Consider the following 16,203-nt stretch of genomic DNA (forward strand, 5'->3'; position numbering starts at 1 on the left):
ATCGAAATGACGATTTCTGTAACGAATAAAGCGGTCGTTATCTTGTCGGCCGGATGATTTGTTCCCATCGATATCGGTGCTTCAATTTTGATGAGACTTTCATTGGCCATAATTTTCGCGTTAAGCGCCTTGCAAGCACTTAGTTCGTAATACACGATTAAGTGTGTTCTCGACGGAAGATACATCTCCGCTGTAGGGTGTACCCTGGAGGCAAACAGGTTATTACATTCCACGGGTCGTGGGCGAAATTCCTGAGGTTAGAATCACAGTGACACGGGAAAACATCCCTTGTAGTCTTCATCGTGATCGCTCCTTTTAAAACTTCGAGGCACAGAGGATTATCGATCGTATCTTAATATCGGGAAAAAATTCTTTCGATCTCTGACCAGAAACTTTTTACTTTTATTAAAATTTATTACTAGTTTACGAATCTCAAACACAGCATGTACGTTCGATTTGTTTTTATCACAGGGGAATATAGTTTACAGACAAATGATTGTACTTTATGGATTTTCGAAGGTATATAATTTAAATAATTAACCGATGTCGGAGAGAGAATGCAAAGTGCAATCAAAGGCAGGAAAATTATAACCCGATGTTTGTTCTGTACTCATATCGCGTATGTAGATCTCGTTGATCGAACAATATAATTAACTTACCTCCTTTGAAGAATCGTCCGTGTATCTCGATGGCAATTACTTACCGGCGGATTCAAAGCATTCTATTTTGCAATCTATTTTGCACGTTGCATTGAGGATGAAAACGTAACTCATTGTTCTATTTCTCAACTGTACTACAAATTTACACAATCATCGAGAGCCAACCGAACGAAATATAATAAACGTCGAATTTGATGTCGGTCTACACGTTCATTAAATTAATTAGTCTACGAGCGTTAATCAATATAATTTTCAACGTTAGAGATCAGCTATTCTACAATGCTACAAATAACGAGCACATCGATTCGTAAGTGTTCAACGAGTCTTCGTTATTAACACTAGATTCACGGAACCCGTAGACGGGTTCTACGTTTAAAATTACAGAACTCATAAATATTGTTCGTTAGCGATTTACGAGAAATACGTGTGTCAATATCGATAAAAATATGTGCAGCAAATGTCCGTAAATCTAGCGTTAAATCGGTAAATCGTTCTAGGTAGAAACGTGTACACTGGTTCGATAAAATGTGCAATATTTCATTGGATGTAAAAGGATACGGTAAAATTCTTGTATCACGTGGAACGTTTTCTGTTACACGCACTCACGTACTTATAATTAACATACATGTATATACATTGATCACATTAATACATCGAGTGAGCATTTTAGTGTTGCCTGGAAACATTGATTGTTTTCACAAGTCGATAAAACGCGTCTTTACTGGCTTTCCCTTGAATAGTATGCACGGCGAACGACGATTGTACTTCGTGATTGTTCGCCGTGGAATCGACGTATCCTTTGGTCTTCTCTGCAGCGAGTTTTCGCTCGTCGACCATATTGTGCGTACTTTTGTGTTAGCTTAACGGTTCGCCAACAAAGAAGTACCGAGAACTTGAAATTGTCACGAGATTAGAACGTTGATTAGAGTACAATCGTTTGCTCGACGAAAAGTAGAATGAAATTTAAGACGATAGTCGGTATTTACACGAGAGGGATAAGGGAAACCACTGTAGCCCCCTAAAATATTTAAGTAAAATTCGCAAGAACGAAGTTACAGAAGTTTAAGAGTATTCCATGATTTCCCGTTTCACACTGGTTTTCTGTTACATCTACCAAACTTTTTTATATCAAATTTTTACAAGAAGTAGTTTAAGAAAGATGCTTTTTGAAGGTTTATTAGAGAGTTGCTTTTATTTTCCAGACGCCAGTGGTTCCCCCCTTTAAACGAGAGCGCGTTCAAGTTTGTCGAATTCGTTTTTCTGTAAAACGCGAGACGACATGCCGCGCGAGCCTTTCAACGGATTAAATTCAAAGAATGTCGGGCCTTTCGATTCTTCCTTGACGCGTTTTCCGTCGCATGTTCTATGAATGAACATGGGATCGCGGTCATGCGATGTCTCGCGATACGGGTATTCAGGTTATTTGTGCGAGAAGAAAACACGAAACTGGAGGAAGCACGGACGTGACGTCTCGCCTGTGAATCGGAGGCGATAAAACGTCCCGCGTTTTTCCCTTAATTGCTAAAGAAATTTGCGGCACGTTTAATTGAACGCTCGTCGCGCTAATGAGTACGAAAAGAAAACTCGTTCCTCTGAGGAGAACATCGCTATCTTACGTCCGAGTAAAAACGTTGTTTGCATTCCAAACGGTCGCGAGCAAACTAATTTTCCCCTTCGACGGAATGTTCGTCAGCGAATACCTCTTTGGGGAAAATGAACGTTTGTGTTTCCACCTTAATAAGTCTTCGACAGGCAAGATTGTACGTGCTGCGCGAGACGAATGGGATTCTCTGTTTAATATCGAAGTTACCGTACGTGGGGGGTTTATATTCCTTCGCGTTTATCGTGTAACGGAGCTTTGTTAGCTCGTCAAGGAGTAGGAATTTGTATTACCAATCAATCGTTTGATATTTAATTTTAGAAACGTATCCGAGATCGAGATTTCGTAGTCAGGACCGAATAACCTGGCGCTGCTGTTTTATAAGAACAATCGAATATAAATATAGCATACATAGGTGAAGATTCCATACTGAATTTACCGGGAAAATACTATTATTCTCTGCATGTTCTTTGACGATAATTTAAAAAGTAATGTATTTGGGAACAGCCGTAAGCTAATCGAGTAGGGGTTCGTTGAACGTATTCCCTTCGAACGGCAGAAATCACAGCCGGGGAAGTAGCCTCGAGCGACCAATTAATTTCGTCCCAACTTTATGATCGAAAGCTCGTCGTAAAAAGTTTCGTCCGAAAGTCTCTCGTCTCGTAATAACCGCGTCGAGTGGTCCGTCGAACCTCAAATTGCTCCGACGGAATCTCGAAACTGTTTCGAAAGTTTCCCGTGAATTGACCGTGTCGCGAAGGAAGGGTCCACCTACGCGCCAAGTCGGATACCGTTTTCTCGTTATTGTTACTTTAAGCTGCAATTTCTCCAGTTTCGGATTAAGCTAGTTCCCGCGTTCGAGTAGTAAAACGTTTCCAAGAAACGGAACCATTCGCGGGTTTCTGACGCCCGAGGGCTGTTGATATCAGCGACGCACCTGGTGTTTGTTTTCCAGCTTCCTGTCGACGCTTATCGTCCATTATTCTACGTTGTACCGCGAAAATAAACACGGGTCGGACGAACGACGGTTAGATAGGAGAGAAAGGTGTCAGAAATGTTCAAGTTCCCGTGGATGCTACTAATTCGGTGACGATGTTGACCCGGTGGGCTGGTCACGTGACGTGGTACTGTTGCAGATAGAGTCGGCCAGAGCTCTGTATACCGATGAAAGTCAGAAAAATCAACATGACGTTGATCGATGCCCCGCGCGTACCGTTTCGTCGATCGCCACCGTGCATGGCCGCTGGTTTTTCCTCCTCTGCAACGAAAAACAACAACAACCGGTTAATTTTGGTCCTCGTGCGGGAAAAAATTATTCAAAGAAAAAGCGCGGTCGAATTTGTCACATTTCTATTAAATCGATTACTCTTTGATTACCTTCGATCACGTGTATCATGATGTACGCTGGCCGGGCGTTGCTCGGCGAGCAAGTGTAATTGGCGCCGTGGGAGAGTTTCACTTTGTCCACTATCAGAATGGAACCGTTTTTGGTAGCCTCGACTCTGACCCCCGGTTCGTCGTCGTAATTGATCATGCGTCCCTGTCTGTACCAAAAGATGAAGCTCGGCGCTTCCGCGGATGCAATCAGTTGGCACTCCAGTCGAAGGCTGGATCCCTGCTTCACGTGAAGATCCGGTCCGCCGGGAATTATGGAGTACGCTTCGGTGACGTTCAGACGAATGAATTGCTGGCGAACCGGCTCGGTTTGAATCTGTCGCGACAGAGAACGATGGAAAAACATAGCGCATCGCGACTCCAGTTTACAAGATCCATCGAATATTTTCACGGAGGCCCGGCGAACTGGCGATAAAATTCACGAATAAAATGTAACGTCACGATTCGCCGCGTTCTTTCCTCGAAAGTTCATATTTTCGCTCGTCGTTGTGTCTCGTTCATTATTTTAAGAACCATTGTGTTGCACGTGGCAACGATAAGGGATTCGCGGCATTGTGCGCCGTTGTATTTCGCGGCTTTATTTACGTTATACAACAATAACGTAGAATTACGCTAGCGTTTCGGTTATTTTGATACTCGACAGCCCATAATTCACTTTTGTTTGCATTTTGTTATTACCTTTCTGCCTTTTGTTATCGGTCTTCCATACTATCTGCTACCACGAAAAGATTATATCAAATTGTACTTTACATTCGGCCGCGTTACCTGACACTCGTACATCCCAGCATCGTCGCGTTTAATATTCTTTATCAGCAGCGTCCAGTCAGTACTGTTCGAGTCAACTTTGAACCGCTTGTCGATGGCATGGGTGTCGCTGCCCACTGTCAATAGTTGCCTATCTTTCCGTCTGATCCAAGTTACCTAAAACACGAATGCACAAATTTTCATAGAGTCCCTTTGGCAGAAATAGGTACTGAAAGTCCGTGAGAAGCTGGCTAGCGTAATACAATGTACATGTGATCGATAGATCTAGGCTTGCTCGTACGACAGTCGAATCTATGTAATATTCGAGAGGAATTCTCCGCTGAATTACGGAGAACGTGGTCGTTTTTAGAGATTCAAGGAGATCGGTACAGTTTCTCGCGGAGACTTTGCGAGCCGCATAAATGTTGCAGGCCGTCGTTCGTGGGAGTTCACTTAGACGAATTGCGGGAGTTTAAATGCGGAATGCGTGGCGGAGAGAGGCGCGAAATACGAAGTCTGGCGCACTAGAGCAATTTGACGCGGCTATATAGACAAATGAATCGCGAAGGCGCACTCGGAGATTGTGAAACGTTGCTCTTTAAACGCCTCTTGCGTTTCGCGCGACCGCGTCAGCGTTGTCGCTCTTTTTAATTCACTGCTGACACTTGCGGGGGTGAAAAAGCTGCTGCACACGCGCGTCATTATCGCTCGAGGACGGTACATAGAGCGCTCGATAAATTTTACAAAGAGAGAAAGCACGTTAGACTCTAGCCGGAGTTTCAGTTTCGAACTCGGGCGGGGAAAACAGATTTTAATAAAGCTACGATCTTTCGAGGCGAGAATTTTGTCGTCGTGTCGCATTGAATTCCGAATCAAAGCTCTCTTTCGCATTAAGCGCGAGGAAGTTTAATCTTCCGACGCGTCGCGTCCAATTTTTAACGATATCGTAAGTCCCCTTTGGAAACTTTTGCATTTTTAACGCCGCTTCCGGCCTTTATACGTTGTATCTGCTATACAGTAAATATTATACTCGTTTCGTGAGATTGCTCCTTCCTGCATTATTTATGGCTCATCCAAACTGAAGGAAAGTAGCTCTAATAATAAATCCTTTCCTCTTCCGTAAGTACGAAACATCGTCATCCGGCTTAGCCATCCGTAATACTGTTTTCACCTCTTGGCCGGCGTTATTCTTACATCCGCGGTAAAGGCGATTTGCGCGAGAAATACGCGACCGGCGTTCTCTCTTCGCGCATAAATAGCAGATTAAAGTTTCATCGCGCTGCGAAGGCGTACGCGACATATTTCTCCGGACCGCGACTCGAAGAATCGTAAAAGAATTTCTCCATTCGTCGCTTGCGTGTCACCGGACGAGGTAATTTTTATTTTTATATCGTTCGTACTTCGCGAGAGTACGATCAACGCAATTGCAGTGTCGTTAACATTTAACGCTCCAGCTATTCGGCGGCATGAAATACTTCGAATATTGCACGATTGATGGAAGATTATTTTTAATATTATAAATATTGCTTTCGAAAGCAAACAGAGGACGAGAGTTTCCTTTGATCGTAAAAAGTATAGAAACTTAACGTGCGATTCTCGCGACGATTCAAGGGTTGAATTCTGCTTGTCGACGGACAATAAAGCGAAGCGTCGTCGCCGAGCTAAACTCCAGATCGCAACGGGCGCGCGTTAACGAGACGAAAATCCCTCTGAATTACCATAATTGCCGTTCTGGTATATACATAGCTCGCGGGGCAGTCGAAGTCGTCATTGGCAGCGTAGCCAAGGGAGAAAGATATCGGGGTTCTCTATGTTCACGGCGATGACGCTGGGAAAAGGAGACCGGGCACTTGCGTGCCTTAATTGTCTTTGTCGAGTGCACTCGACGTCCGCGGCAAGTAGGTTTCGCGATTTTCTGATGCGGGCCTGAAGATCGACGAGTACCGACGCGACGAGTGCACTCGAGCATAAACGGGCTGAATAATGAACCGCCGCGACGTATTACGAGAGTCAGCGTCTATCTTTTCAGCTGCCTATTAACGCAATCGTCGCGATACTCGATGTGTATCCATCGCCGTTTCGTTGTTCAATTTTTCCACGAGCTTTCCCTACGAGCCTCGCGGAAATTTATTATCCATTCGTCCTAGTTAACGGGGTATCCAGAATTTAAAAAGCAGTACATTTTTCTGGTTGGAGTTTAGGACCACTGCGTGACGATTTCGATCATTTCCGGGTTGCCATGTCGAAGCGATCGCGACAATTTTATCCCCGGACGGAAATAGACCATGCAAAGGGAACTTCTTGCGGCGTTTATACAATCTTCATTTCGCGACGACGGGAAAAGAAACGAAAATAATCCTTCTTCCAGCTGACTGAGTTCCATTAATCAGGCTTTTCTTCGCACGCGTGAACTTGCCGGAGCGATTACATCGCCGGTCGTTTAATTAATGTCCCCCTCGAAAGAATGGCGATCGCGATCGCGATAAATTTATTGTACGTCCACCGACGCTATTGTCTCTTCCAAACCGGTAGATTCTTTTCTCGTTTTGTATTATTTTTTTTTGTCTCGAACAGCGATTTTTTAAAAGTCCTTTTCTCAACGCAATGAAGATTATTAGTAGTGTCTACGTTATACGATATAAAGGAACGTACAATTGCTGTAGGTTTCCGAAGGAGAACATCGATCGAGTGTTACGTCTTTGTAAAATGGCACGATGCTGAAAAATCAGGTCGCGACGAGACAGCGTCGAACGGGGACCTGTCGCGTTGGATTTGTGAAATTGAAATCGAAGTGGAATTTGTTAAAAATGCGTCCGTCGATAGATCATCTAGCAACCTAGTTTGTACCGCTTAACCGTGATCGCGTGTGCAGCCGGCATCGTTTCGGGCATATATAAAAATAACTTTTAATTAACATCCGCGGTACAGGCGTCGCTAATTGAAAAGTAACACGCGCGGAAGTTATTAATTCGACGCGTTAACGAGTATCTGCAGCTCGTAACTTTGTGGAATCGATTCGCGTAACCGTTGTTCCATGAAAACGAAATGTCAGAGCGCCGGAACGTGTTGTTCTACCCGCGTGTCCTAAAGATGCATCGACCGAATTTCCATCGCGACTGCAAATCAATGGGTAATGGATTATTAAGACGACGTCGCCGTCGGACTTGGAAATTTCAATTACGTCCATGGAACGTCGAGGATGATGGATCGGGTAACGCCGGAAAGATCGATGCATCGACGGCGATCAGATTTTCACGGTATATTTTAAGCAGTAACATATATTCCAATAATCGCGTAATGGAAGCGAGATTAATAAGCGCGAAAAATTATCGGCAGAAATCTGGTTTCAAAGGAACGCATTAACGTAATGCAGAGTAACGTATTTAGCGCCGCTTTGTCGGCCAGCTAAGGAGCACGATCGATGAAGGAATTTTCACTTTGTTTCGTTATTAAGGAGCGTAAATAGGCTATCGTTAAAAACTTTCCCTCCTATTCGGGCTCTCTAATCCAATTAGTCGAAACGTTATAAAAAGTTTGCGTGCTTTATAGCAATGAAGAAGATTGGAGGGAAGAAGACTAGAATCTCGATGAGAATAGGACCGTTGCCGGAAGAGGTTCCGCGTGCTGCGCTTCCTCCTTTCGAGTAACAGTTTTTACTTCGGTTTCGAGCAACGGTATCGTTCTTGTTTATGTTTAATTATACTAATGATAATTACACGCAGACAGAAACCGAACAACTTTGTGTTTCATTAATATCGTTGATCACCGCGCCTAATTTATCGTAACGAACCGATACGGAGTATCGTAATCTCGCGGGCTGTAAAACGGTTACAGGCGAGCCGTAAAACTGGAGAAGTCTCGTAAAGCTAAACTGTTACTTCGGACCTGAACGATGATTCGAGGGATCTTAAAGACGCGTGAAAGGGGTGCTATGAAATGTAAATAACGATAAGACTGTTTCGCTGGTGCTAACAAAAATACCAGCAATGATCTACTGCAACGGAAAGTGCAGGGAAGCAATTAGCGAAAGCTGAACCGCAATAGATTACCGAGTACCTACAGTTGGCGCAGTTAATCAACATTCGTAATAACGATACAACATGTTTGTAATTAATGCACTCGGTATGCGCGTCCATAATTAACGAAGCTACGTTCACGGACGGAAAAGTCAAGACGCACACAGTCGAACCCATAAGCGGGGTTAATGAATCCTTCGCTATTCTAAAACTAATTGTTACTATCAGCTATCCCGTTAATTGCATGAAACGATACATTACGCGTGGAATGGATGATTCGGTATGTAAAACGTTTAACCACCGACGCACTAATAAAATATTTCTCGAAATTGATGGCATCGTGCGTGCTCGATTTATCTTCAACTTTCCATTTTGAACACACCACACGCGACGGTCAGCTATTATCAAATTATCCCGCCACACACTGTGTGGTCCATTACATAAATTAGTTTTTCTACACTAATTAGAAGATTTCTCAAAAACTGAGAAATATTTTCGTGTGCCTCGTAATGTTTAGTTCTGCCTAACAAGATTTTTTCTGGGGATCGTAACTGACGTGCTGTAGGGGGGTCGATTGCACCAGGAGTCCTGCGAGACGTTTCGTCACTTTTTCCTTGGCGTGACCCGCGAAACACGTACCCTGGTACGTGCTCACGATAGGGTGGCGACGAACTCGCGCGTGATTACTCATTCATTAAGTTCCAAGCTCGCATCGAGTGGACGCAGAAGGACTCTCCGGGGTCGCAGGGGTGAAAACGTAGAGCATTCGCGTCGCGTACAAGCCAGGTTGATGCTATTCGTGCACGGCAAGCGTCCTGGCGTCTAATAGCATTCGTACGCGCGAGGCGGCTCGTCCGAGCGGAGAGCTAGGATCGGTTCGTTGATCCTTCGCGATATGTAGTCGCGTGTAGGAAAAAAAAACACACACGGAGTGTCAAGACAGAAAGCAGGGTGGCGAGAATGCGCGATGAATAAAAGATCGCGAGCGTTTCTGCGTGGCTCCGTGCCCGTTCTCCTATCGATTGGCTTCTTGACGCTTTTTGATCTGCCTCGATATATGAGCCGACCGGGGCCTCCGGGTTATCTTCGGGTCGTGAAGCTATTTTATGAGTTTTTTTCGACGATTCCCAGCTTCCCGTTCTATCTCGATCCGCAGAAATTTACGACGAGCTTACGAGCGACTCGATATTTAATGTAATAGTAATAATATCTTTTGAGCAAATAAAGCTGGAGAAAGAGTGTTCTGTCGAAAGTAGATTTGTCCCGAGTGGGCAGAGCACATGCTAATACGTTGCTGGGTCGAGTCGTTTCCGAGAAGTGGGTGGAGTCGGTAAGAAATACGCCTCCGGGGGTTACGGAATACTCGTACGTCTGAATTTGATACTTTCAATTCGTTTTACCCTAGCTCGTTTAAAATTAATTCAGTGCATGCGTCAGATTTCGAAATTACGATGGCGCTAAAGCGAACGGAGCACTATAGTTTATCGGGTCTAGTGCTACTCGAGGGGTGGTTCTCCGACTGGCAACGGTCCACGAGCCGTCGAGTGTCGCCATCAGTGGTGAGGTTTTAGTTCTCGTACATAAAGTATCGAGCAGAAAGATAAAGTATCAAACAGAGCGCTCGACGAACCTCTAAACATCGTTGATTGTTGGATTTTTTTAATTCGAGACTATTTTTTGTATTATCCAGCCGTCCGTAATTCGTTTGTTTTTTTCTGTTAGCATATACCAATTACAGATACCAATTATTTAAAGTATTATTTCGCGCAAGTGTATTTGTAGCGATAATTTTTATCCACAGCGACCGTCGGTATTTTTACGATACATTCATCGAGTATTATATTAACGTTTCGCGATAATGTGTTACCCAACTTCGGTCTAAATGTTCCCGAGAACGCACTCTTTTCACGATTATACGACGCCGGTACTTGCATTCGAGTACAAGGGTTTTCAATTATAATTTTGAATAGAAACGAAACTAGGAACAGGCGAAACACGAATAACAGACGACCTATTATGCAACTTGCTACAAGTTTATCGAGGCCAAAGGCGAAACAGTATGTGTTTCTGATTCGAAGTCAGTGTTCGTGTACTTTCTCAACTAATCTTTCGATTCACGCATACATATTTCTTCTTAAATTGAATTCAAATATATTATTTCTTTGAAAAGCTGATTCCTCGTCTACCCATAGATCAGGTTTTAATGATCCGATCGAGTCGTCGCGTTTTTGAGAAGTTACGTTTGAAATTTCCACGGAAATTAAGCGGATTCGGTAGTTGTAGGAATTCCCGGGGACAGCGAAACGAGGGGTTAGTAATAACCCGTAAATTCAATATCGACGCGCGTTGAATAAATTTTCCCGCGACGAGTCGTGGCAAAGGAAAGTCCATTCTACTTCGTGTCTGTGTGTTGTACGATAGAAAAATTGGAAGTTCGCGCGAACGAAATTATTGTTGTCGAAACTTGACGGGACGCGTATCGTTCTTTTATTATCTTCCCCATTAAGAGTTTCCTCTATATTTTACCTTCAATTTTTCGCCGTTCCGTCGCGTGGGTGGCGTTTTTTTTAATGGATTTTTAACCTTCGAAGTTTGCCTCCGGTCGTTACACAGTTTTTACGGAACCGGCACCTGTTTTCTCCGCGGGGAAACTCGCGCGAAAGTTTGTCGGCTTATGAGGAAATGGGCGTCGTCGTATCGCCACCATATGGCACGGTCTCGAATCGTTTCGGGAAAGTAAGGAGAGTGAGAGATACACGGGACGGGATTGTTTCAATTGACTTCGTGAAGTTTTCCCGACGCATCGAAAGATCGGGTCTTCCACCCGTGGCGAAACACCGAACATCGTGTTTCTCGTTATACGCGCGAATTGTCTTCGAACTCGATCCCCACGATGCATGTGTGCCGATCCGCCGGATTGGAAACACGGATAACGAGCAGTTACTCAGGAAATAATTATGCGTATTAGGTCGATATCCGAATTATCCGTTTATTCGCGCGTCAAACAAGCCATGTTCCCTGCTTTCCATCATCCAGTCAACGTCATCGCGACGAGATCACTGGGGACTGTGTTCCTTTGAACAGAAAATAGGTCGATTCGGTTTCCGGTTCGTTTACGTTTTACCATCGATGCTTCAACCAGCGTCGCGTTCGCGTCGCTCGCCAAAGTTAAACGCCCAAAGTCGCGCCGAATACACGATTCTTTCGCGGCCGAGCGAAGGAACCCTTCGATTTTCCGAAAGCTCGTTGCAGACGTTGGTATTCGCGAGCCAAGCATAGAAATTTCAAAATATAATTCGATTCGGACGAATTTAATTTGCAAAATTCGATAAACGGAGAAGAAATCGGGGCGATTCTCCGTCGCGATCGAGTGCAGGAGCGGAATTAATCGTAAGTTTTTCTAGATAATTAACCAGGAGCGGTCGCGGTGGCGAGAAATTGACGCGGTCCGACCGTAAACTCCGAGAAAGGCGGCGGTTCGATTGAAAATTATACGCGCTCCGGCGATCTTTCGCTCGACGAAGGAAACTTACAGATTGGTTCTTGGATCGATTAACGTGGAAAGGCGTAAAGAAAAATTCACGGAGTGTCGCACGACTGGGTCCGAAACGCTCGGAGGCGAACTTTCCGCGGCGTTCCGGCGACGATTCGTTATCCGAGCCAGAAAATTGGAGAAGTTCCTCGGGTCCCCGTCGGGATTGCCTCCTTGGATCTCAAACGCACGTGTACCGTTTCCCGAAATATTCATATTGCTCCCGACCTCCGTAAAATTTATACTCGGCACAACGGTCGAATATAATGCCGTTGACGTTCGTCGTTTCGAAGCGTATCGACGGGACACACGCGCGATTCTGACGCGTTTACGCGATCATCCCGATGTCGGAACAATAAAAATATTTTACAACGGCACCACGGACGAAATAATTTTCGATTTAAATCGTTAGCGCGCCGGTAGGCCCTTAGTTATGGGAGTAGAAACCTTTTTTTTTATAGTATTTTGTGGCCGCTGGCGAAAGTATGATTCTTGAAAAATTTCTGATCGATTGGACGACGGGAATTCGTGCCGCATTTTAATCGAAGTCTTGAAATTTTATCGATTTTGCGCGCCAATCTCCGACTCATACCGCTATCATGAAAGAACAACGAATATTTTGTTTTCTATAAAACTACACAATTTGCTCGAAATTTTCCATTAAACTTGCTCTATTATAGAGCTGTCGATGCACGAAACAATTATTACCTTTTACTAAAAAGGTACGCGTATCGATATTTTCCATTATTTCGTTATCGCTCGATAAAAATTCTTGGCGGAATAAGTATATTTCGAGAACGTAAATTGCCTTAGCCATCCATCTGGTATGATGGAAAATTCTAGGAATACGGAAAGTATTTCCTCGCGAGATGGATTCGCCAAGAAAGGCTATCATCGATTCTGGAAATTCTCTATTATCTTGGCTGCTTCCGTTGTGCAAACAGAAATTCGATGTATGCATTTGCCTTTCATAAACGTAAAAATTCAATTTATTTTATTTTTATAATTGTGGAGCTTCTGAACCAGAGCAGGAACGACGGCTATAATGGAATTATGAAAATTCCTCTGTATCTCAATATTTATCTCGGAAATGCTTCGCATAGTTTTCTCTTACGTTCTGCGCGGAAACGACGACGACGTTGAATCGAAGATCGATCGATCACGAGTTCGGTTAAATCGTGACGCGGAGTACAATTCCTAAACAATCGATTGGCGCAGATTGGGAATATTGTATCCGACAAGGAGCATCGTAAAACTTCTTGCGATAGTAGGACGCACAGATAAACGTGTGCACGTCCTCGTGATATAGAATCTATTCTCAAAGGTTTTATGGTATCGTTCTTCTATATTAAACAATTTTTTTACGGTCCAAGTAATATAAAAAATATACGAGCCATTGGTTGGGTCGAATTTTCTCTAGCGTGTTGTAACCCCTGTTTAGAGGAACTTTTTATTACTTTGTACGGGCGGTAAGAAGGTAGAAATCCTACGTTGTCTCAAGGAAGAACACGGACAGTTAGCCTCGTTGCAATGATCCTTTATCGATAGGGTTGATTCGCCCCAGAAAAATTCAAAGTAAAGAGAATATTCTAATTTCGAAGAATTTTTAGAGTACGAAATTTGTTAGATTTCGTTATCGTTACCACGATACTGGCGTTGGTATTACAGTCGGGGCTGCAACGTTTGTAAGTGGAAAATTCATGGCTAGTCGGACGCGAAACGTCGTCGCGTCGACGCGTTAAAAAATGCAAGTATCAGCGTGTGCGAGTTGTGGAAGTTTTATTCGTCGGTGCTGCGAGGAGACGTATTTTTCCCCGTTTCGAGGAATAAAAATTTGGAATCGTCGGGGCATCTATTTTGCGAAATTCACTGCGTCTCGTTTTATCGCGAGGAAGAGGGAGGTATTTGTTTCACGGGCCGCTGGTCCCGATGAAATTTCGTATTATTTTATCTTCGGAGCCTTCGGCATGCCAAACAACCTTCGGATTCCAATCATTGAACTTTGTGCCGCATTGCACAGTACGTCCAATCGAATTTTTTAGGTTTCTCTGTCGTATCAGCAGTTGCAATCGGAGTGACTCCTCGGCGGTTCGAATTGAAATTCTACCCGGGTGCGAATCGATCTTTGGCCAGCGCTAGGTGTCCTTTTGTAGGCGAACTCGCGTCGTGCATTTCCAGTTACATCAGTCTGGAAGGTTGCGCCCCGACTGCCGGGACACAACGACGTGCCTTGTTACTTTCAGATGTCACGATATTCCTTGATAAAATACCGGGGCCCCGAATACACGCTGGTTGCGATGATTTTATTCGCGACGTCGTGCCGCTCTCGTGGCAAATTACTGTCGCGAAGCCTCGGTCGAGGAACTTGCGGTGCAAGGCGCGTAAGAATTTTACACATTCGCCCTAACGCGATGCCCCCTGACGTATATGCGCCGCTGCCTAACCGCATTCCGCTCGAGCGTGTCAACTCTTCGCGGTATCCGTTTCGAGCGTTCGCCGAATAAAAATCTCCCCTCCGCTATCCATCGCTCGCTGATATTGCATTCCCGCGAATCTGCCGAACTAATCTTTCAATTTCCGATGTTCCATTAGTAGTCGCCGGGGGCGGTATTTATTGCCTTTCAGAGAACAGCCGCTCGAAATTAATCGACACAATTGCCTTAGAATCTATCGGAATTACCCGTGTTAATAGACCTTCGTGTTTCCCATCTGTCGCGATCATATTCGCGCAATGCGTTCGCATTAAACCCGAATTGCTTTGTTGCCAGAAACGGTATCATCGGTTACATCTGTTGCTATGTTCATTTCTGCATCTCCATCCGGAGATGTAGCAATTGTGCGTTACGCTCGAAGGTATACGATGCCTAATACCGCGAGCACGGAACATTCCTCCCGCGAATGGCGCGTGGGCACGAATTGCTTCCTGCGCAATTGCACTTTATACCTGCGTGTTTCCTCCCCCGGCTCGCGAGACGAGCCTTTGCCTTTCAATTACTTCGAAGCTTTCGGTACGGGTGAAATAAAGGCGGGACGAACTCGAGTTGTTCTAATATCTAACGTTATGTTACGCGATAGCGGTAAAAGGAAATGCTCCCTCGTAATAAGATCCCGTCTCTGTCCCTGGAGTCTACTGATCTTGATGAACATAGCCGACAGACACGAGCAGGGCTAAAAGTGCCTTCCAAACATGCTGACGTTAGAATATTGGCTTCCCCTTGTGTGCTAATATCGACGTATTTTGTGTACGTACGTAGACGCGAACCACTCTCGTATCCTTCTCGTCGATTGCTTCCTGGACCGCGATAGGAGCCGAACAGAAATCATCGCGCCTCAATTATTGAAGATATATCCGCGCCGTTCTGTACGACAAAAGCAACGCCGTCGATATCGATATATTGACCAAGGATGAACGGTTAAGTGGGCCATTTCCGAGTGCTCGTTCCTTTGCCTATTGTTTCCGTGAGGATCAATTTGCCACTCTCGACCGTGCGCTCCCGTCCACTCGCCCCGAAAAACTAAGCAAATAGTCCCAGAGGCGAAAGAAGACGACGAAAAACTAGGACCATGTGTGTTCTCCTAGCGGGGCATTTAGGCCGACAGCGATACGCTGCTTACGAAGCGCCAGATTTTTTCGCGTTTCGTCTTCTTGTAGGTCAAAAAGACTGGACAAATATTCGCCATACAAGTCTCGGTAAAAGAAAGAGTCTTTTGAGAGAAGGTATACAGGAGTTTCTCAATAGAATTCTGGTCCATAATCGATAGAAAAATAGCATTAAAATTAGTCAAAAAGGTGGAGACGTCGGATTAGTATTACGACTCGTAAAAGAATCCCAGAAGCCAACTCGTGAGTGTTCACAGGTTTCGAGAGGAATAGCGAACGTTTCGAGCGTGCTGAGCGTGGCTTTACGAGCTGAACTTTCACCCGTAATAATCATTTATTAACCGAAGCACGATGTAGAGGATCAAACAGGCTATTTGAAATCCAACTCGCTGAACGGGGGCTCTGTGCGCTCGTCTTTTGCGCGTGGCTCGGACTCCGTCTTGCTCGTTAATAAATAATCGGAACGGCGTGTTGGCATACGCGAGCCTCGGGCCGGGGTCAACGGTGGCAAAGAGCAGAAATCGGGAAACGTATCTCGAGAAGGGTACAAGGCAACGAGCCTCGGTCAGGTACGGTCGAGAAACCGGGAAATACGCGCTCGAAAGAGCGAGGAACGTCCGAGGGGACGGAAACTCTTCCCCCCTCCTACCCTCCGA

The 16,203-nt window shown here is 44.7% G+C and overlaps 1 protein-coding gene across 1 annotated transcript in view; it reads right to left on the bottom strand.

The window, feature by feature from the left end:
• Positions 1 to 2,486: 2,486 nt before the first annotated feature.
• Positions 2,487 to 16,203, bottom strand: part of LOC122396826 (junctional adhesion molecule B-like) — a 49,010-nt gene continuing 35,293 nt past the window's right edge. Inside the window, exons 5-7 of the mRNA XM_043395528.1 lie at positions 4,420 to 4,575; positions 3,637 to 3,970; positions 2,487 to 3,517 (exon numbers count right to left, since the gene is read on the bottom strand). Of these exons, the coding sequence (XP_043251463.1) occupies positions 3,372 to 3,517; positions 3,637 to 3,970; positions 4,420 to 4,575 (636 nt within the window). The 3' untranslated portion in view covers positions 2,487 to 3,371. The remainder of the gene's footprint in view (positions 3,518 to 3,636; positions 3,971 to 4,419; positions 4,576 to 16,203) is intronic.

Source organism: Colletes gigas, unplaced genomic scaffold (genome assembly GCF_013123115.1).
Source record: "Colletes gigas isolate AHSC1104 unplaced genomic scaffold, ASM1312311v1 Colletes_gigas_Sc00008, whole genome shotgun sequence".
NCBI classification, from domain to species: Eukaryota; Metazoa; Arthropoda; class Insecta; order Hymenoptera; family Colletidae; genus Colletes; species Colletes gigas.